Raw genomic sequence first — 21402 nt, 5'->3', positions numbered from 1 at the left:
GGTGGGCAGCGGGGGCAGGGTGGCCACCGCCGGCCACCGGGACGCGCGGGCTGATGACACATGGGTGCGGCTCACGGTTAGTGGATGGACGACACACATGCGCACGCGCGCGCACACACACACACACACACACACACACACACACATCACCGAGAAGCAGGAGGTCTGGGAAGGTTCTGGAAAGCTCCAACAGAGCCTTTGGGGCTCTCCTGGGGCTTTGGCCCCTGCTGCTGTGGCTGCAAGGATTTTTTAGTTTTTGGTGCCAATCCTGGGCCCTGAACTCAGGGCCTGGCGCCGTCCATGAGCTTTCTTTGCTCAGTTCTGGCACTCTGCCATTTGAGCCACAGCGCCACTTTCGGCTTTTGGGTGGTTCACTGGGGATAGAGTCTCAGGAACTTTCCTGCGCAGGCTGGCTTTGAACCTCGATCCTCAGACCTCAGCCTCCTGAGTAGCTAGCATGACAGGCAAGAGCCACCGGCACCTGGCTTCCTTCCCTCCTTCTCTTCCTTCATTGCTTCCTCCACTGGGGTTTGAACTCAGGGCCTCGTGCTTCCTAAGCAGGTGTTCTACCCCTTGAACCATGTCCCCAGCTTTGTTTTTCAGACGGGTCTCAGATTGGTCTTCTCCCACCTGTGCCTTCCCATAGCTGGGACTGTAGGCCTGAGTGACTCCTGGCCAGTCGGTTGAGCTGGAGGGGTGGGGGATGGCTCATAATTTTTTTGGGGGGGGTCTGGTCGTGGGGCCTGAACTCTGGGCCTGGGCGCTGTCCCTCAGCTCTTCAGCTCAAGGCTAGTGCTCTACCCCTTGAGCCACAGCGCCACTTCCGGCTTTTTTCTTTTTGCTTATGTGGTGCTGGGGAACTGAACCCAGGGCCTCAGGCATGCAAGGCAAGCGCTCTACCACTGAGCCACCTTCCCAGCCCTGGCTCATAAATTTTATGCTGTGGCTGTCTTCCATTCTAGATTCTTGATCTTCCTAAACTCTTACACCCCGCCTCCCCCAAAGCTGCTAGGATTCCCGGTGGAGGATGGGCTATCATTGGAAACAATGGGGTTAATCTACCGTCTGTAATCTTCCCCTCGGTCTGGGCCCAGGGGACCGAGCAGAAGGTGTGGCAGAGGGGGCGGGCCTGAGCCCCGGTCCCTGTCCATCCCTAACCAGACAAAAGGCAAAGGCCTCGCGGGCAGCCCGTGCCAGACACCAGCCACGAGGGGGGTTCGGGGCGCGGGATGTGGGGGGGTCTCCTCTCCCATCCCGCTTCTCATCATTTCAAAGTGTTCTGGGCCCGACGCATGCGCCGGGCAAGACCTCCCACCTGCCTGTGCCCGCGGGGGCTCCCGGTGACCTGAAGGCCCTGAAATGGGGGTGGGGGAGCGCCCCTCAGAACGGAGCTGAAGGGCACGGGGTAGTTTACAGATGGACTCAGAGAACAGTTGGAGCAGTTTGAGTGGAGGCTGGGGGCGTGGCTAGGCGTTCGGGGCGTGGCTAGGCGTTCGGGGCGTGGCTAGGCGTTCGGGGCGTGGCTAGGCATAGCGGTATGGCCCACTGACAAGGGGGCGTGTCCCAGCGCTAGGGGAGGGGCCGCGTAGGGGTGTGACTCCGGCAAGGGGCGTGGCTTGCCATCAGGAGGCGTGGCTCCGTGCTGAGGGCCCGGCTAGCAAGGCAGAGGATCTGCCTAGAAAACACCTGGACCTGAGTTCAAATCTTCGTACCCCTTCCTTCCTCCCCCTCCCCCCCAAAAAGACTTGTGGTGACTTCAGAGACCCTAGGCGTAGATCGAGGGGTGAGCACCCCACAATGGCGCCGGCACTGGGTTGACAGGCTGGCTCTGAGGTCCCCCCTCAGGACACAGCTGGCAGAGGCCGCACCGGGTGGGGCCCTGTCCCCGCCTTGTCTCCGGAACCAGGGACCCTGGGACCCGGGGACCCAGGACCCTCATCCGGGCCCAGCCTGGCCTCATGGGAAAGGAGGAAGCTGAGCAACAGAGAGAGGAAGGGGAGAGGAAAGGGGGGAGAGGAGCAGGAAGTAGGGAGGGGAGGGGAGGAGGCGGCGAGCGGGCTGCCAGCCCCAGGGCTGCAAAATGCCGCCACCGTTTTGTCGTCGTTTGTTCGTTTGAGACAAAGTGTCACCATGTCACCCAGCCCACGGGCTGGGAGACAGGAGCGGACTGCCATGCCTGGCCGGAAAGTTCTGTGGGTATGCGTTGCCCACGGATCCACTGCGGGTTAGTGTTTCTTATTGGTTTGCAGTGAATGTTACATTATTAAGGAAACTGCTTGTCATTCGCGCACACACACACACAAACACGCATGTATGCATGTGTGTGTATGTGTGTGCATGTATGCATGTGTGTGTATGTGTGGGCATGTATGTGTGTAAGCATGTATGTATGTGGGCATGTATATATGCATGCGTGTAGGCATGTATGTGTGTCATGACACGGCTGTGCAGTCTAGGTGGCCCAGAACACTCACAATCCCCCCACTTCTACTTCCAGAACATTGGAGGTGACAGGTGACCCCTGTCCGCTTTTCAGGGGCACTCTTTCTCCTTGAATTTGCTGTGCTTTGTTTTCTTTTTCTATTTCTTTTTGTTCCATTCCTGGGGCTAGAACTCAGGGCCTGGGCACTGTCCTGCAGCTTTTTATTTGTTGATACATTTTTGCTCAAGGCTGGTGCTCTACCATTTGAGCCATAGCTCTACCTCTGGCTTTTTTGCTGGTTTATTGGAGATAAGAATCTCACAGGTTTTGTTTTTTTTCCTTGCCCAGGGCTGGCTTTGAGCTTCTGTCCTCCGATCTCAGCCTCCTGAGTAGCTGTAGCAGATTCTAGGCATGAGCCAGCGGCACCTGGCCTTACTTAGCATTCTATTTATTGGCTACAGTGTTTCCTGATAGTGTAGCAGAACCCTGACTATATATCCTATTGCTTTAATAGAAGACAATGCTTGGTATGTTGGGGCCCTGAGTTCCATTTCTATTACTCCAAGGTGGGGGGGGGTTAAGAGGGATGGGGGAGGAAGAGAAGAAAGCAAAGCAGACAAGGTGGCCACGAAGGCAGAAGAGGGGGAGAGGAGAGAGGAATGGGGGAGGGGGAAGTCAGGCGAGGGCCGAGTCCCCTCCTTGGTAGCATGGACCCTGCCCTGGGAGGCACCCAAAACCTTTGGCGACTTCCGGTTCTCTGAACACAGCTTGACCGCCATGCATTGCCAGGAAGAGGAGAGCAGCAACCTCCTGTAGTCCACCCCTGGAAATGGGCTCCTGACGGACCCCACTGTCAGGTCCAGGTTCCTACTACATCCGGCTAGCAGGAACGGGGAGGGGAAGGCACAGAGGACCCCCAAATCTCACTATGGAGCTGTCTTTGGGGATTCCCACCCTGGGGGCACAACCAAGCCCCCCAAAATTCTCTGGGTCTGGAGCTTCTCACAAATCTCAACCTGCCTCAGCGGAGGGGTCAGCTGCCAGGGCCCCGTGAGCTGAGAGGGGCTCAGACCCTGGGCCCCATCTTGGGATGCACCCCTATATCAGGGACCCCCTGGGCTGCCCAGGGTCTGGGCTTCATCTTGAAGCAGCCTGAGGGCGCCATCTTGAAATGGATACTCAGAATTTGAGCCAAGGCGCTGCTCAGTCTTTGTAAGAACATGTCTGTCCTTTGGGGTGTCATCTGGTGGTGACTCTGCCCCCCAGCTGGAGGCGGGGGGGGGGGGGGAAGGAAGGGGGGATGCCGTCCAGAAGCTGGACGCCACATCCGGAGCGACTGCCCACCGCCCGGGGCCATCTTGGAAGGGCTGCTCAGAACCAGGTGCCATCTAGAACGGGTGCTGCCCCACAGTGTGGCACCCCCCTTGGAGAGATCGCCCCCTGCAGCTGGGGTGACCCCGCCCCTGCAGCTGGGGTGACCCCGCCCCCTGCAGCTGGGGTGACCCCGCCCCCTGCAGCTGGGGTGACCCCGCCCCTGCAGCTGGGGCGACCCCGCCCCCTGCAGCTGGGGCGACCCCGCCCCCTGCAGCTGGGGCGACCCCGCCCCCTGCAGCTGGGGCGACCCCGCCCCCTGCAGCTGGGGCGACCCCGCCCCCTGCAGCTGGGGTGACCCCGCCCCCTGCAGCTGGGGCGACCCCGCCCCCTGCAGCTGGGGCGACCGGCCCAGGGCGGCGTCGGAGGAGAGAGATGCAGCCAGGCCTGGAGGGCCACGGGTGACGTGTGTGTGTGGGGGTTCTCAGACACACTCATTTCTGGGTTGTCTTTTTAGGGGGACCATCCCCCAAAGAGACAGCGGCGAGCCGGGGAGGGGATGAGATGTCGGCGCTAGTCTACAGAAGCGGCGAGGCGGCGAGGCGGTGAGTATGGGGGCCTCGTCAGGTGATGGAGTCATGCAGATGCAGCCCTCCGGGTGCATGCCCCCCCCGCACCCCTCGGCCACAGGGAATAAAAGAGCTCCATGGAGGCCTCGAGGGGAGACTTACGTGAAGGCAAAGGCCACCAGGGCCCCACTGACCACAATGAAGTCCAGAATGTTCCACAGATCGCGGAAGTAGGCGCCCTGATGCAGGACAAGCCCCAGGTCGATCATCTGCGGGTAGAGAGGGAGGTGAGGAAGAAAACAGGGTGCTCTGGTCCCTCCTCCTGGGGGGGGGAGGGCGGGACAGGGGTCACAGCCACCTGTCTGCCCTGGGGGAGGGGTGTCCCACGTGGGGGAGGGGCGCAGGAGGCCTGCTCTGACTGACAGGCTCTGAAGCCCAGATCCTGGGGCAGGGGAGGGAAGTCTGGACTCCCCTTTGTCTGAACCCCAAGTCCACAACCCTATGAGCTCTGCCTCCCAAGAACCTGCCCACTCCTTTGTTCCCTCCCCCTCCTTTCCCTCCCCATGGTTTCCAGGTCCCGCCCCTTCCCTGTCCCTGGGGTCACCCTCCTCCAACCCTAATGGATGAGCAACGGGGGTACCGGGGGGCCCCCCAAGACCCTCACCTTGATGACCATTTCGAAGGTAAACACGCCCGTAAAGACGTAGTCAAAATACCGCAGCACCTGGGCGGGAGACGGAGGGGTGGGCAAAAGGGGACACGGGGTCACCAGCTTGCTCTGCTCCCCCCCAGTCCCCTCCCCACCCCCTGCCTCCCCCTGGCCGGATGATCCCCGACCTGGTACCAGGGTCTGCCGGGCTCCAGGGACAGCGGAGGGTGCTGTTACCAAGCACGGCCACCAGAGGGCGCCGGAGACCAGGCGAGCGGAAGCCGCCGGACCCTCCCCCCCCCCCCCTCCCCCGCTCTGCAGTGGGTGCGCGGCAGCCTGGAAGGCCGGTCGGAAATCTGCCCCCCCCCTTCTTCCTGTGTGCCCGAGTTCAAATACCACTTCCTCAGGGAAGCCGTCCCCCGGCCACCTGCTTAAAAATGCCACTTTTGGACCTGGTTGTGTGTGTGTGTGTGCCTGTGTGCGCGTGCGCGTGGCTCAGCGTAGCCTAGGTAAGGCCCTGGGTTCCCCTTCCTTAGCGATACAAAAATGACACGGATACAATCTGTGTCTCCGCTCCTGGGGCCCTTCACACCTCGCGAATCTGCACCCCTCGGCCCCGCCCTTCTGGGTCCCCGCCCATCTTCCCAGGTCACCCCTCAAGCACAAGGCCGCCCCAGCTTAGGATACGGTCAAGGCTCAAGGACTGCTTGCTGTGCCGGGCTCCGTGGCGGACACCTGTAATCCCAGCACTCACCCATCGCTAGACACCGGACCTGCGCCGCGGGGGCGCGGGGGACGCGGGGGACGCGGGGGGCGCGAGGCGCCGGCGCAGGGTGGAGTGGAGGAGCGCGGGGGCGCGGGCGCAGGGTGGAGTGGGGAGGCAGGGGGCGCGGGCGTAGGGTGGAGTGGGGGGGCGCGGGCGCAGGGTGGAGTGGGGGGGCGCGGGGCGCGGGCGCAGGGTGGAGTGGGGGCGCGCGGGGGGCGCGGGCGCAGGGTGGAGTGGGGGGGCGCGGGGCGCGGGCGCAGGGTGGAGTGGGGAGGCAGGGCGCGCGGGCGCAGGGTGGAGTGGGGAGGCAGGGGGCGCGGGCGCAGGGTGGAGTGGGGGGGCGCGGGCGCAGGGTGGAGTGGGGGGGCGCGGGGCGCGGGCGCAGGGTGGAGTGGGGGCGCGCGGGGGGCGCGGGCGCAGGGTGGAGTGGGGGGGCGCGGGGCGCGGGCGCAGGGTGGAGTGGGGGCGCGCGGGGGCGCGGGGGCGCGGGGGGCGCGGGCGCAGGGTGGAGTGGAGACGCGCGGGGGCGCGGGCGCAGGGTGGAGTGTGGGGGCGCGGGGCGCGGGCGCAGGGTGGAGTGTGGGGGCGCCGGGGCGCGGGGGGCGCGGGCGCAGGGTGGAGTGTGGGGGCGCGGGGGGCGCGGGGCGCGGGCGCAGGTTGGAGTGTGGGGGCGTGGGGCGCGGGCGCAGGGTGGAGTGTGGGGGCGCCGGGGCGCGGGGGGCGCGGGCGCAGGGTGGAGTGTGGGGGCGCGGGGGGCACGGGCGCAGGGTGGAGTGTGGGGGCGCGGGGGGCGCGGGGCGCGGGCGCAGGTTGGAGTGTGGGGGCGCGGGGGGCGCGGGGCGCGGGCGCAGGGTGGAGTGTGGGGGCGCGGGGGGCGCGGGCGCAGGTTGGAGTGTGGGGGCGCGGGGGGCGCGGGGCGCGGGCGCAGGGTGGAGTGGGGGGGCGCGGGGGGCGCGGGGGGCGCGGGCGCAGGGTGGAGTGTGGGGGCGCGGGGGGCGCGGGGGCGCGGGCGCAGGGTGGAGTGGGGGGGCGCTCACGTTGTTCCGCGGGGCGTTGGGCTGCACCGGGTCCTCGGCGGCCAGCGCGATGCTGCTCATGGCGATGACCACCAGGATGCACATCTCAAAGTAGCGCAGGTTCAAGATGTAATGGCACAGGCGGCGAAGGCTGTGTGCGGGGCAGAGGGGCGGCCAGAGGCCCTCAGACCACAGGCTCCACCAACCCCCGATTATCTCATGACCCCCGTCCCCCCAACACCAGAGCTCTGCAGCCCCCAAGACATCGGGTTTGGTACTGGGTTTGATGTCAGGGCCTTGCCATCGCTAGGCAGAGGTTCTATCCTGGAGCCACACCCCCTATTTCGGAGCCACACCCACAGTTATGGAGCCACGCCCCACACGGAGCCACGCCCCACACAGAACCACGCCCACAACCCAGAATGAAACAGTCCACAAAACCAGCCTTCAGCGATCGAGCCACACCCACAGATAAGCCACACCCACAAATGTGGAAACACTCCCACAACTGTTCAAACCAGCCCCAACGCCACGCCCACTGTGACCTAGCCACGCCCCTACTGACAAGCCACGCCCCCAACCAGAGCCCTGTCCTATGGCATTTTCTTTTCCTTCCTTCCTTCCTTCCTTCCTTCCTTCCTTCCTTCCTTCCTTCCTTCCTTCGTTCCTTCCTTCCTTCGTTCCTTCCTTCCTTCCTTCCTTCTGTTGGTCGTGAGTCTTGAACTCTGGGCCTGGGCGCTGTCCTTCAGCTCTTCAGCTCAAGGCCAGTGCTCTACCACTTGAGCCACGGCGCCACTTCCGGTTTTCTGGTAGTTTATTGGAGATAAGAGTCTCACCGGCGGGGTGCGGGTGGTTCACGCCTGTAATCCTAGCTACTCAGGAGGATGAGATCTGTGGATCGCGGTTCAAAGCCAACCCGGGCAGGAAAGTCTGTGAAACTTATCTCCAATAAACCACCAGAAAACCAGAAGTGGCGCTGTGGCTCAAGTGGTAGAGCGCTAGTCTTTTTTTTTTTTTTTTTTTTGTCGGTCGTGGGGCTTGAACTCTGGGCCTGGGCGCTGTCCCTCAGCTCTTCAGCTCAAGGCGAGCGCTCTACCACTTGAGCTACAGCGCCACTTCCGGTTTTCTGGTGGTTTATTGGAGATAGGAGTCTCACGGTCTCTCCTGCCCGGGCTGGCTTTGAACCGCGATCCTCAGATCTCAGCCTCCTGAGTAGCTAGGATTACAGGCGTGAGCCACCAGCGCCTGGCTAGAGCGCTAGTCTTGAGCTGAAGAGCTGAGGGACAGCGACCAGACCGAGTTCAAGGCACATGACCGACAAAAAAAAAAAAGAGTCTCACAGACTTTCCTGTCTGAGCTGGCTTTGAACCACGATCCTCAGACCTCAGCCTCCTGAGTAGCTAAGACGACAGGCGTGAGCCACCGGCGCCTGGTTTGATAAATTAATTTTCTTGTATAGTCGGAGCTTTTCCCTGGGCCAGCCCAGAGCCACGACCCTCCTACCTCCACCGCCCAAGTAGCTGGGATTCCAGGCAGGAGCCGGCATGCCTGCCTAACCATTTCTTAAATAAAAGGAAGAGGTCAACAACATAAAAAGGCAGGGGGAGGGGGGGGAGACGGGGGCAGCCCTTCCTGTCAGCTTCTTTGATGTCGGGAAACATTGGGGGAGATGGAGGTTTTGAAAGAGGTTTCTCCTCTGGGATGATGTGATCGCTGTTTAGCACCTGGGAGTGGACAGGACACGCACGCGCTACCTCTCTTCCTCGAGGAGGCTCGAGAGAAGGCTGCTGGCTGGGAGGCCATGCGGCCTGCAGCTGCCCCTGGGCAGCGGCTGCCGTGGGTGGTGGTGCAGGCTGTGGCTGGGTGGATGGCCACCGTGGAGGGCATGGGCAGCTTGGTGACCGTGCGGTTTCGAGCTGGGAGCTGCACTCACGGGTTGGTTGTGGACAGGATGAACATGGAGCTGTACGGGGGCATGGGCTTGGGGCCATCTTCCCCGGAGTCGTCTTCCTCCTTCTTCTCTTCCTCCTTCTGGGATGGGGGGTCTGGGTTGGCATTTTTGTTCACTGTTGGCAAAAACATGACACAGGTCTCCCTCCAGCACTTCCCACAAGCCTCTGGGCGCCCAGCAAAGCACCTGCTGTCTACCTGGCCTCCTCAGGAGAAGTGAGACGGCGGCCACAGAGGGGGAAATCCAGGCACAGGATTCCAGCCACACGGCTTGGGAGTAACAGAGCTGGGATTTGAACCCCCAGGCTGGCAGGCTTCAAAATGCCTCCTTCTAACCCCAACATGCTCTAGAATTTTGATTTTGTGGACAAGATCTTTGCCTGGGACAGACATGTGGCTGGGGCATCTTTGTTTTTTTTTTTCTTCTGCTACTGGGGCTTAAACTCAGGGGTTCTACCTCTCACTTGGCTTTTTGGCTCAAGGCCAGCCCTCTACCACTTGAGCCACAGCTCCACTCTGGCTTTTGTGTGGTTCACTGAAGATAAGAGTCTCATGGACTTTCCTACCCAAGCTGGCTTCAAACCACAATCCTCAGATCTCAGATTCCTAGGTAGCTGGGATTACAGGCATGAGCTACCTTGTTCAGTGAATTAAGCTTATTATTGTTATTATTATTATTATTTTATTTGCTTTGTAGACCAAGCTGGTCTCAAACTTGTAAGCCTCCTACTTCTGTTTCTCTGCAAAGACCCCCTCCCCCCCACCATTCTCCTCTGGGATGGAAGTGGTGTCTCAGTCTTTTTTTTTTTTTTTTTTTTTTGGGTCCAGTCATGGGACCTGAACTCTGGGCCTGGGCACTGTCCCTCAGCTCTTCAGCTCAAAGCTAGCGCTCTACCACCTGAGTCACAGCGTCACTTCCGGCTTTTTTCTTTTTGCTTATGTGGTGCTGAGGAATCGAACCCAGGGCCTCATGCATGCAAGGCAAGTGCTCTGCCACTGAGCCACATTCCCAGCCCGTGTCTCAGTCTTTATAAGAGATAAAGTCAGATTCTTCATTCATTAAATCCAGGTGCTGGTGGCTCATGCCTATAGTGCTAGTTACTCAGGATCTGAGGATCATAGTTCAGAGCCAGCCTGGGCAGCAAAGTCCGTGACACTCTTATCTCCAGTGAACCACCAGAAGTGGAGCTGTGGCCCAGGAGGTTAAGCATGCTAGCTTTGAGTGAAAAAGCTCAAGACAGCACCTAGGCCCTGAGTTCAAGCCTCAGGATGGGCAGAGAAGAAAGACAGAAATCCTTCATTACCCATCTCACCAAACACAGAATCTCAGCAGCCCTTTGTGCTGGGAGTATGTCTGTGCTTATTTTCCAGGGGGAGAAACTGAGACCAGAAAGGTGGATCTCCCCAGGAGAGGCCTTTACAGCTGGGGGGAGAAGGGCATCTGGGCCCTGCAGGGGCGGAGGAAGGCCTCACCTTGGACCACGGTGTGGTTGAGGGCTGGTGGGCAGGCGGGCGGGATGTCCACCGCGGTGTGGTCGGGCTTCCTGGCAGGCTTGGCTGAGTTGTGGCCGCTGCTGGGGTTGGTGACAATAAGGCTGTTCTCGGGGGTCTTGGGAGGCCCAGGGTTGGAGGGGTTCCCCGGGTTGTTGGGCGTGCGGCGGCTGGCGGTGTTCTGGGGGTTGGTGGCCATGGTGGACGGCGTGGGTGCGGGCCCGGGCTCCATGCTGTTTCCCATCTTGGCGGGGCTGTGGGAGCCGCCGCCAGGGTGGCCCAAGCTGTCGTGGGGACTGGCCGATTCCCCGGTAGCCAATTTGTTATTCTTTATATTGTCGATGTCCTCGGCCAGCGGGGGGTCTTGGCGGCCCAGGTCCTGCTGGATCGGCCGAGTGGTCGATAGGTTGGGGCCAGACACCGGGACCCCTGAGCCCTGGTTGTCTCTGAGGAAGTCGGGGGGTGGGGGGAGAAGAAATCAGAGAATAACACGATCCCACCAATCATTACAACTGGGCGTCTGGAAATCCAGTCCAAAGCTGAGGGGGCATGGCTTAAGGACAGAGCACTTGCTTAGCACGGGTAAAGGTCCTGAGGTCCACCCTCAGCATCTTACACACACACACACACACACACACACACACACAATGGTGCCCACTTCAGCCAATTCCCAGGCCAAGCCACAAGTCTCCATAAATGCTCATCATCGCTTTCCCGCCCAGATCTCTGCGTGCCACCCTCCCAGTGAGGCTCTGTCGCAAGACACAGCGCTAATAAAATTCAATGAAGAAAAAAAATTTCCTACCTGAGTCTACATGGTTCCCACCCCAAAACTTCTTGGTGATGCCCACAAACCCCTATGAGCTGCCAGGCGGGTGAAGGATACCACATCAGTCAAACGACACTACACACACACACACACACACACACACACACACACACACACACACACACACACACACACACACACACACACACACACACACACGGCAGTGCTGGGGATGGAAGCTGGAGCTAACAGGTGTTAGGCAAGTGCTCTACCATAGTGCCACGCCCGCACAAAAAGCCACGCCTCTGAAACCACGCCCAGACTAGAGCCTTGCCCCACAAGCCACACCCACTGCATAAACCACACCCCCACAAAAGCCACCCAGAGCCCTCAAGCCAGCAAGCCCTGTCCACACAAAGCCACGCCCCAAGCCACGCCCCAAGCCACGCCCCCACCCCGTGGAAGATACAGATGACAGGGGCAGCTGCAGCCCTGTAATCCCGGCACTCAGGAAGCTGAGGCAGGAGATGGATAGTTCCGGGTCAGCCTGGGCTACACAGTGAGATCCTAAGTTAAAAAATAATTCAAGCCCCTCTCCTCACAGGAAAAAAGAAAGAAATATGCAAAAGAAGGCCACTCCAGTCGGGCCTGTTCATTAAGTGTTGAGGGGATCGCAGGCAATGGCAGGAGCTGCGCAGCCCCCACACAGCACAGGGCCTGTTCCTCTGGCCCCACTGGGAACCCAGGATTCTACCTATGTACCTTGACAATTAAAAAGCCAAGGCGTCTGGTGTCCCGAAGGGCTTCCTACGGGCCAACCACCAGCACCACTGTCCTCGTTCCCTCATTCTCTTTTTAGTCTCAAGTAGGAAAGTAGGATGTTGTTACGGACTCTTTCCAGAGGGGAAACAGAGTCACTTCCTCGGTTTATCTGAACTGCACAAGGAAATCTGTCAGTTCACAATGATGGGAGAGTGGAAAGAAAAAAAAGATACAATGTAACCCAAGAGATCTACTATGGAGTTACACGGTGGCAACCCAAGAGGTCTAACATGGAGTTGTTACTTGGTATCATCAAGGGAACAATGTTAAGACCGCCGAAGCCAAGGAAGCTCAGCGGGAGAGCTGTGTATCAGAGTGGAGGCGCGGCTCAGCAGGGGGCGGGGCCAAGCGGCAGAGCAGCCTGTTAGCGTTAGAGGCGCGGCTCAGCAGGGGGCGGGGCTCAGTGGTGGAGCAGCCTGTTAGCGTTAGAGGCGTGGCTCAGCGAGGGGGCGGGGCTCAGTGGTGGAGCAGCGTTAGCGTTAGAGGCGTGGCTCAGCGAGGGGGCGGGGCTCAGTGGTGGAGCAGCGTTAGCGTTAGAGGCGTGGCTCAGCGAGGGGGCGCGGCTCAGCCGTATGGGCGTGGCCCAGTGGTAGAGCTGTTTCCTAGTATATGGGGAACAGTTCTGCACCACCGACAATGAAAACTAAGCCACGTGACAGCGAGCCCCAGGTCGAGGGTCTCTGTGACGTCACTCACTTCCTCCGGCGGTGCCGGCGCTCCTTGTCGTCCCTCCTCGCGTCCTGGTCGTAGTTGGCCGGGGCCCCGTGCCGGTGTCGCCTCCTGCGCTCGCCGCCGTCGGGGCCCTCGCCGTCGCCCTCGCCGCCGCGGGCCGGCCTGCTGCCCTCGCGGTGCCGGGGCCGGCGCTCGGCCCTGTCCTCGGCCGCCTCGTCCCCCGGCCTGCGGCGCACGCGGTGTCTGCGCGGCTCCCCGTCGGCGCCGGCGCGCGGCGAGCCCCCGCGGCCTTCCCTGGGCGCCCCGGGCCGGTGCGCGGGCGCCCTGCGGGGCGGCTCCCCGGGCGGGGGCCGCTCGGCCTCGGCCTCCCAGAAGTCCGGCGGCTCGGACTCGCGGCCGTACGGTCCCTCGCGGCTGGGCTCGGCGTCGGGGCCGCCCGGCCAGGGCCTGCGCCCCGCCAGCCCCGCGGGGGCCGCGCGCTTGCGCAGCAGCTCCTCGGGGCCCGGCTGGCCCGGGCGCGGGCCCACGGGCTCCGCGGCGCGGCTCTTGTTGGTGTTGTTGTTGCGGTTCTCCTGCGGGTCCACCACGAGCGGCCGGTCCAGGTGCGTCTTCACGTCGGGCCGCAGGTGGCGCGCGTACGTGGCCTTCCAGCGCTCGTCGGCCGCCAGCTCGGGGTAGAGCGCCTCGCGGCTCGCCAGCAGGTTGTGCTTGCGCATCTCGCTCGTGCGCTGCTCCCACACCGACTTGGCCGCCTTCTGGTTCCGCTGCTGCTCCTTCCTGCAACATCCCGCCGCTGCAGCCCAGCCCACCTGCGCGTCCACCTGCTCCCACCAGCGCGCCCACACGCACTCACCTGCGCGCCCACCTGCGCGCCCACACGCACTCACCTGCGCGCCCACCTGAGCGCCCACACGCACTCACCTGCGCGCCCACCTGAGCGCCCACACGCACTCACCTGCGCGCCCACCTGAGCGCCCACACGCACTCACCTGCGCGCCCACCTGCGCGCCCACACGCACTCACCTGCGCGCCCACCTGCGCGCCCACACGCACTCACCTGCGCGCCCACCTGCGCGCCCACCTGCACGCCCACACGCATCCATCTGCGCGCCCACACGCATCCACCTGCGCGCCCACCTACTCCCACCAGCGCGCCCTCACACACCCACCTGCGCGCACACCTTCGTACCCACCCGCTCCTACCTGCGCGCCCGCCTGTATACCACCAACGCACCCATCTTACCCACATGCACACCCACCTGCACCTACCTGTGTGCCCACCTGCACACACACCTGTGCCCACCTGTTCAACCTGGCTTGGCTTGAGGCTTTCCCCCTGCCTCACCAATGCACCTGGCCACGGGCATCGGCCACTGGTGGTCTCACCTGGGTGACGTCTCAGCCTAAGTGGGCTCCCAAACCCAGCCTGGTGGACACCTACCAACCTTATAGGTGTCTTAGCCTCGGTAGGTGACCTCAGTGCTCTCCCTTCTGGGCAGGGGCATGGCTCAGTGGTTGGGGAGTGGCTCAGATGTAGAAAGCAAGCCAGGAGGTCCTGGCTTCCATCCTCAGCACCCCAGAAATATATAGAGACATGTATATATATAATATGTATACATTAGATATAGGTATGTATATAATATATATATATATATATATATATATATATATATTTATATGAAGGTGGCTCAGTGGTAGAGCACTTGCCTTGCATGCATGAGGCCCTGGGTTCGATTCCTCAGCACCACATAAGCAAAAGGAAAAAAAGCCGGAAGTGGCGCTGTGGCTCAAGTGGTAGAGCGCTAGCCTTGAGCTGAAGAGCTGAGGGACAGCGCCCAGGCCCAGAGTTCAGGCCCTACGAACGGACGCCCCCCCCCCAAAAAAAAATAAAATCCTTGCTAAGAATTATTATTATTTTTTTTAAAAGAAGCTGGCTTTGGTGGGCAGGATCTCCTAGCCTCTGAGAGGCTGGCCCCAGCCCCACCCCAGCCCAGGCCTGTGTGACAGCTTAGGTGGGTCATCTCTTCCCCAGGGATCAGTCTACTGTTCTCCCGCACAGTCTGTTCTCCCAAGATTCACTATGAGCCCCTGCGAGCACCTGAGCCAGTCTCTAACCTCAAGAACCTCTATGGTTCCCACCTAACATAACAAAACCTCCAAATTTTCCCCTTTTGGCACCAGGACTTTGCCTAAGCTGTTTGTCACCTCCCTGCCTTCATCTCCCCTTTCTGCTTATGCTCCTGCAGCCACCCTTTCTTGGTCCCAAAACATACTTCTTACCTCAGGGCCTTTACATATGCTGGGTTTTTTGTTTTGTTTTGTTTTGTTTTGTTTTGTTGTTGTTGTTTTTGGTGCAGTCGTGGGGCCTGAACTCTGGGCCTGGGCGCTGTCGCTCAGCTTTTCAGCTCAAGGCGAGGGCTCTACCACTTGAGCCACAGCGCCACTTCCGGCTTTTTTCTTTTTGCTTATGTGGTGCTGAGGAATCGAACCCAGGGCCTCAGGCATGCAAGGCAAGCGCTCTACCACTGAGCCACCTTCCCAGCCCACATATGCTGTTTTGTCAGCTTGGGATGTTCCATGCCCTGTAACCCCCATGGTTTCTTCCTCCTCTTCTTTAAGTCTTACCTTGCTGCTGCTGCTGCTGCTACTGTTTTGCCGGTTGTGGGGCTTGAACTCTGGGCCTGGGCTCTGTCCCTGAGCTCTACAGCTCAAAGCTACTGCTCTACCACTTGAGCCACAGCACCACTTCCTTTAAGTCTTACCATCTTCTAAATGAGGCCTTCTCTAATGCATTTTAAACCCCAGCTCGTGGGTTAGCGCAGCAATGGAGCAGTTCCCTAGGCTAGGGTGCATGAGACCCTGGGTTCCATCACCAGCTCCTCTCCAGACCCTCAAAAATCACAGCTCTCTCCACTCCCAGCATCCCCTGCTCTCCTTCTCAGTTTTATTTTTCTCTGGGGTTCAATTCCTTTCTGACAGAAAGATAGTATGTATGATACTTTCTTTTCTTTTTGGTCAGTGGTGGGGCTTGAACTCTGGACCTGGGCGCTGTCCCTCAGCTCTTCAGCTCAAGGAGAGGGCTCTACCACTTGAGCCACAGCGCCACTTCTGGTTTTCTGGTGGTTCATTGGAGATAAGAGTCTCATGGACTTTCCTGCTGGGGCTAGCTTTGAACCATGATCCTCAGATCCCACCCTCCTGGGAAGCTAGGATGACAGGCGTGAGCCGCCGGTGCCTGGCACATTTTCTTATCTCATTTATCATTTCCCTCTCCCTGACTCAAAATAGCTACACAATGGTGGGACTTCTTGTTTTAGTTTTGCTGGTATTGGGGTTTGAACTCAGGGTCTCATGCTTGCTAGTGAGCCTTTGCTTCTTGACGCTGAGCCGCGCCCCTAAGATTAGCCACACCCACACCACTGAGCCCACCTCCGACATCTAGGCCACACGCAGATGTCGAGCCACGCCCCTAAAGTTAGCCACACCCACACAACGAGCAACCTTCCACAGCTATGCCACGCCCAATGGGGAGCCACGCCCTCGCAGACAAGGTACGCCCCAAGCCCTATCTACCACTTTTTTCTATTTTTTCCTTTGGACTCGAACTCGGTACCTGCTGTTTTCCAGCTCATTAGCTGGTGCTCTAGCAACTGCGTCGGGCCTCTAACCCCGGCCACTGTTTCTAATGGCGCAGACAAGCCCCAGTGGTTGGAGCAATGGGTGAGTGGTGAGAGGAGGGGGGGTCTCTTGCCAGGGCGGCGAGGTTGGGCGGCCTCCCTGCCCCGTCCCCCACTTACACAGCTATGGACATGTTGGCTGCAGACAGGGGACTCACTTCCGCCACCTCCTTGGCTTTCTGCAGGGCGAGCTTCTGGTTGGCTGCCTCCTCCTCCTCTTGCTCGTCCTAGAAGGACAGGGACCCCAGTTCACACCGCCCTGGGGGGGTCCCGGCTCCCACACTGCTGCTGGCCTTGGGGGGGACATCTGGTGCTGGCAGCGGCCGGGGATGGGGAGTATGATGACCCTCGCTGTCCAGGCCCGCGCTCTAGCCCAGGACAAACCCTCTTCTTGTGGTTTTGGGCAGTCCTGGGACTCGGACTCAGGGCTTTCCTCTTGCTGAGCAGGTGTGAGGCCGTTGAAGCCACACCCCACTGCTTATTTTGCAAATAGGATCTTATTATCCCCCCCCCCATACCCTCACTGCGATCCGCCTATTTTACACTGCCCACTCTAGCTGGGATGTGTGGCGCCACACCCAGAGATTTTTCTATTAAGATGAAGCCTCGAGGAAGTGGCACTGTAGCTCAAGAGGTAGAGCGCTCGCCTTGAGCTGAAGAGCTGAGGGACAGCGCCCAGGCCCAGAGTTCAGGCCCCACAACCAATAATAATAATAATAAATTAGCATTTTTCCCCCCAATGCCAGAGTCTCACGCCTGTCATCCTAGCTACTCAGGAGGCTGAGACCTGAGGATCACGGTTCAAAGCCAGCTCTGGCAGGAAGCTCCATGAGACATCTCCAATGAACCACCAGAAAATCAGAAGTCATGTTGTGGCTCAAGTGGTAGAGCACTTGCCTTGAGCTGAAATGCTGAGGGACAGCGCCCAGGCCCAGAGGTGTGAGCCACTGTCCCAGGGTGTTTTTAATTTTTAGATACAGGGTTTCAGTTCCAGCACAAGCTGGCCAAGAACTTCTGGTATTCTTGCCTCAGCCTCTCAAGTGCTGGGATTTGTCACCACACCTGGCTTACTGACCTTACTTTAATGCACAGCCAGAAATAAGTCAGAGGGCAAAGATTAATTCATTTTTTTTTTCAGTGCTGGGGATAAACCCAGGCCTTTTGAACAAATGCTAAGCAAGTGTTCTCCATGGAGCACACTCCCAGATGTCCTTCTTCCTTTCTGTGTGCTGGCGCTAGGACTCGCACCCAGTGCTCTTGCTTAGATTTTTTTTTTTTGCTCAAGGTGCTCTACCACTTGGGCCACAGCTCTACTTTCTGGGTTTTTTTGGTGGTTCACTGAAGATAAGAGTCTCACAGGGGCTGGGAAAGTGGCTCAGTGGTAGAGCGCTTGCCTTGCATGCATGAGGCCCTGGGTTTCATTCCTCAGCATCACATAAGCAAAAAGAAAAAAGCCGGAAGTGGCACTGTGGCTCAAGTGGTAGAGCGCTAGCCTTGAGCTGAAGAGCTGAGGGACAGCGGCCAGGCCCAGAGTTCAGGCCCCAAAAAACAAAAACAAAAAAAGAGTCTCACAAAATTTCCTGCTTAGGCTGGCTTCCAAACATGATCCTCAGATCTCGGCCTCCTGTGTAACTAGGATTACAGGTGTGAGCCACCAGATTATCAACAACAACTTCTTCCTCTCCTCCTCTTCCTCCCCCTTCTTCCTCTCCTCCTTCTCCTTCCTCCTCCTCCTCCTTCTTGTCAGTTGTGGGACTTGAACTCAGGGCCTGGGTGCTGTCCCTGAGCTCTTTTGCTCAATGCTAGTGCTCTATCACTTGAGCCACAGCACCAGTTTTCTGGTGGTTCACTGGAGATAAGTCTCACAGACTTTTGTGTCCAGGCTGGCTTTGAACCGTGACCCTCAGATCTCAGCCTCCTGCATAGCTGGGACTACAGGGGTGAGCCACCAGCACCCAGTCACACTTTCTTTTGTACTTTCTGAGCTGTCTAAAAATCCTTAAACCAACTCTCCCCAGACACGGACTCCTCCACACACAATCTGCTGGCCCCAGCTCTTTTTTCCCCCCCCAACAGCTCCCAGAGGGGAAAACGAGGAGAAAAATCGATACTCTCAGCCCCCCCCATGGGAAGAGGAGAAAGGGGGATACAGGGTGCTGTGTTTGGAGAGAAGGAAGGGAAAGGGAAGATGTTTTCCAAAAATACATACAGAAAAAGATGGCTTTGGACTTTAAATCCTGTTTCTTCGAGCTGTCTGCAGGGCCTCATGGTTAAACAGAAAAGCCAACAAAAGAAAAGCAAAGGGGGGAAAAAACCAAGAAAGAAATGGCCAAAAAACCAAACCTAACCACTCAGAAAGGGCACTGCAAGGGGGGGGGGACTGGAGGATGATTGTCCCCAAGAGGGTGGGTGAGGAATCTCTGGGGACCAGAGACCATATTTTCCTGACACCTGGAGGCTGCCAGTCCCCCCACCCCACGTGCTCCACACCTCTCGCCACCCTAATCCCACTTGGACAATCTGCTGCCGAGACATTTTGCAATATGGAGTCCTAGCCCTTCTTCCCTCCCCCAAACAAGACTGTACCCCCAAATCTGCTCCTCCGTGTGGCATGGCATTCATTCCACTTTCAGCTGCTCAGGACACAGTACTTGAGAGCTCTGAACTTCCCAGCCAGGACTTCTTATTGTGTTCCAACATCTGATTCACAGTCCTTATTGCCGTGTGACTTTGGGCTAGAGTCTTAACTCCTCTGAGCCTCCTTTTCCTCATACTTGGAACTTTCTCTTTGGGGCTTAGGGCCCTCTGATAAGCAGAGTATTTTTTACCAATAATAATAATAATAATAATCTGATCTCTCATGTGGCTTTCAGCTTGATCCCCCAGCTGAGTGGACGGTTGTTCTGTGGGGTGATGGCTCTCTGGCTTGGGATCAAGGATCTGCATACAGTAGGTGCTCAATCTATGCATATGGAAAGCACGAGGTGCCTGGCAGGGGTAGGGCTGGGCAATGTGGGTCCTGATGGTCGCTCTCTGGGCTCTCAGAAAAGGACAAGTTCCCAGGGAGAGCAGCCCCCTGCTCCCTCCGTGAGCACAAGGCAGCTCCGTGGTGGACCGGATGAAACTTCTGCTCCCCCCACCCCAGGGCGGATGTGCGGCCTGGAACTTGTCGCTCCCTCCTGCTGGGACTGGCAGATGGACGGCTGGCAGGGCCTCAGGCTCCTCAGCGCCCCAGGTGCCAGAGCTGGAGGGAAACCCTGTTTTTCTGTTCTCTGAGTTCCCACAAGCCAACTGGGGCCGATTCCCAAGATGCACCTGAAGCTGCCCGCGCCCCCAACACCACCCTCCTTCCCCATCTCACCTGAATTCCTTTTCTCCGTGTTCCCCAAGCCTCCTCTGCTTTTTGCCGGATTCCAGGCCTGTTCTCTTACTGTCCACTCACGTGGCAAAGTCACTCAACTACCCTGGGCCTCAGTTTCCCCAGCTGTGCAGTGGGGCTGACTGTAACTCCCTGTCTCTTATGACTGGGGGGGTCCTGTGTACAGGAAGGACAATTACTCACCCCCCCCACCCCGGTCATGGGGCTTGAACCTGGGTTCTAGGCGCTGTCCCTGAGCTCTTTTTGCTCAACACGGGCGCTCTCCCACTTGAAGGCACAGCACCACTTCCGGTTTTCTGGTGGTTCACTGGCAATCAGAGTCTCATGGACTATTCTGCCTGGGGTTGCTTTGAATCTCAATCCTCAGATCTCAGGTGTGAGCCACCAGTGCCTGGCTCGACAATCATATTTTTTTCCTCTGGAGTTATTATTATTATTACTACTTTTCTTCCTGAGACACTGCTTTGCTACGTAGCCCAAACTGGCCTCCAACTCATGATCTCCCTGCTTCAGCCTCCTGAGTGCTGGTAGTACAGGCGTGCACCACCACACCTGGCTCACAAGACAGATTTTGGTGGCTAAGACCTTCCCGGAGGCCGAGCGCTCCGCCCCCTCCGCCCCTTGTGCTCTCTTCTGGCCTGCTGCTGTCTGTGGAGGCCGCCCTTTTGTCCCCCCGCCTCCTGGCCCGCGTTCTCCCGTGGCCTGCACCTTGGTGAGCTCCTGGGCGTTGGCCAGGTTGTCCACAGCGATGGCCAAGAAAACATTGAGGAGGGTGTCTGTGCGCGCCAGAGTCAGGGAAAGCAGCCACGGAGGGCGGCGGGGGAGGGCCCCGGCTCCCCCCCCCCCCCCCCACGGCGAAGGATACAGTTTCCGAAGAGAGTGAGGACGATGAAGTAGATGGAGAAGACCATGCCCCCCTGCACCCCGCCCTGGGACTTGATCCCGTCATACATCACCTCGTTCCAGTCCTCCCCGGTCAGGATCTGAAACAGGGGCGGGGAGAGACACACAGCCGACCCCCTCTCAGCTGGCAGCCCGCCCTCCCCCCGAAGGAGGGGCGGGGGGTGGGGCTCCAGTCTTCCCATGCCCATCCCCCAAGTCTAGATGGTACCAGCCATGCCCACGCTTCCATCTTTGCCCCCACCTTCCTCCCCTCAGGAGATAAGGGGGGACTTTGGTGTCTGTGGGGGGGAGGGGTGTCGTATGCTATCATTGCTCTTGTGTCCCCATCAAAGTCATTGTGGAAGTGGGAACTCAGGATTAGTGCCCTAAGAAGCGAGTGCCAGGCATGGTGGCACACGCCTGTAATCCCAGCACACAGGAGGAGTTTTGAGTTGGAGGTCAGATTGGGCTGCAATAGTGGGACCCTATCTCAAAAAGAGAAAAAGAAAGGAAGGAAGAAAAGAAACCACCCCAAACACTGAAACACAAAAGCCAGCCAGGCAGGAGCAGTGGCTCACGCCTGTAATCTCAGCTACTCGGAATCTTGAGGATTACTGCTTGGTCAGAACTCCACACTTGACGATTCTGCCTCAAAGCTCAGGGGTCCCTTCCCGCTGGAAGGTGAAGTCAGGTGACTTTCCACTTGGAGATAGGTAGGTGTATGAATCATGTCTGTCGCTTATTTTTTTGTTTCCTCTTGACTTTCTGGTAATGGGATTTGAACTCAGGGTCTTGTACTTGGCAGGCAGGTGCTCTCCTGCTTGGTGATGACCTCCAGCCCTCTTTGGTTTAATGGTTTGGTAGATTAGGGTGTCACGCTGTTAAGGGAACCTCCATCCTCCCCTTCCTGTGGCCCCACGGTGCCTGGCTTGCTGGTGGAGATGGGGGTCTCACTAGCTTTGTGCTTGAGCTGGCCTCCGATGAGGATCCTCCAGCCCTGCCTCTGGAGGAGCTGGGATTACACGTG

General features: G+C 59.0%; 1 protein-coding gene across 6 annotated transcripts in view; it reads right to left on the bottom strand.

The window, feature by feature from the left end:
• Cacna1a (calcium voltage-gated channel subunit alpha1 A) overlaps positions 1-21402 on the bottom strand; it is a 120141-nt gene that overhangs the window by 44030 nt on the left and 54709 nt on the right. For all 6 annotated transcript variants that reach the window (XM_070008497.1, XM_070008500.1, XM_070008495.1 and 3 more), the window contains exons 15-23: positions 20359-20476; positions 20202-20269; positions 16235-16341; positions 12462-13214; positions 10157-10620; positions 8667-8799; positions 6755-6884; positions 4967-5026; positions 4465-4571 (exon numbers count right to left, since the gene is read on the bottom strand). In XM_070008497.1, the coding sequence (XP_069864598.1) occupies positions 4465-4571; positions 4967-5026; positions 6755-6884; positions 8667-8799; positions 10157-10620; positions 12462-13214; positions 16235-16341; positions 20202-20269; positions 20359-20476 (1940 nt within the window). The remainder of the gene's footprint in view (positions 1-4464; positions 4572-4966; positions 5027-6754; positions 6885-8666; positions 8800-10156; positions 10621-12461; positions 13215-16234; positions 16342-20201; positions 20270-20358; positions 20477-21402) is intronic.

The sequence above is a fragment of the Dipodomys merriami genome, unplaced genomic scaffold (assembly GCF_024711535.1).
Source record: "Dipodomys merriami isolate MVZ:Mamm:240054 unplaced genomic scaffold, mDipMer1.0.p SCAF_70, whole genome shotgun sequence".
Classification (NCBI taxonomy): domain Eukaryota; kingdom Metazoa; phylum Chordata; class Mammalia; order Rodentia; family Heteromyidae; genus Dipodomys; species Dipodomys merriami.
The sequence above is the reverse complement of the archived record's forward strand: the minus strand, read 5'-3'. Positions and strand labels throughout refer to the sequence as shown.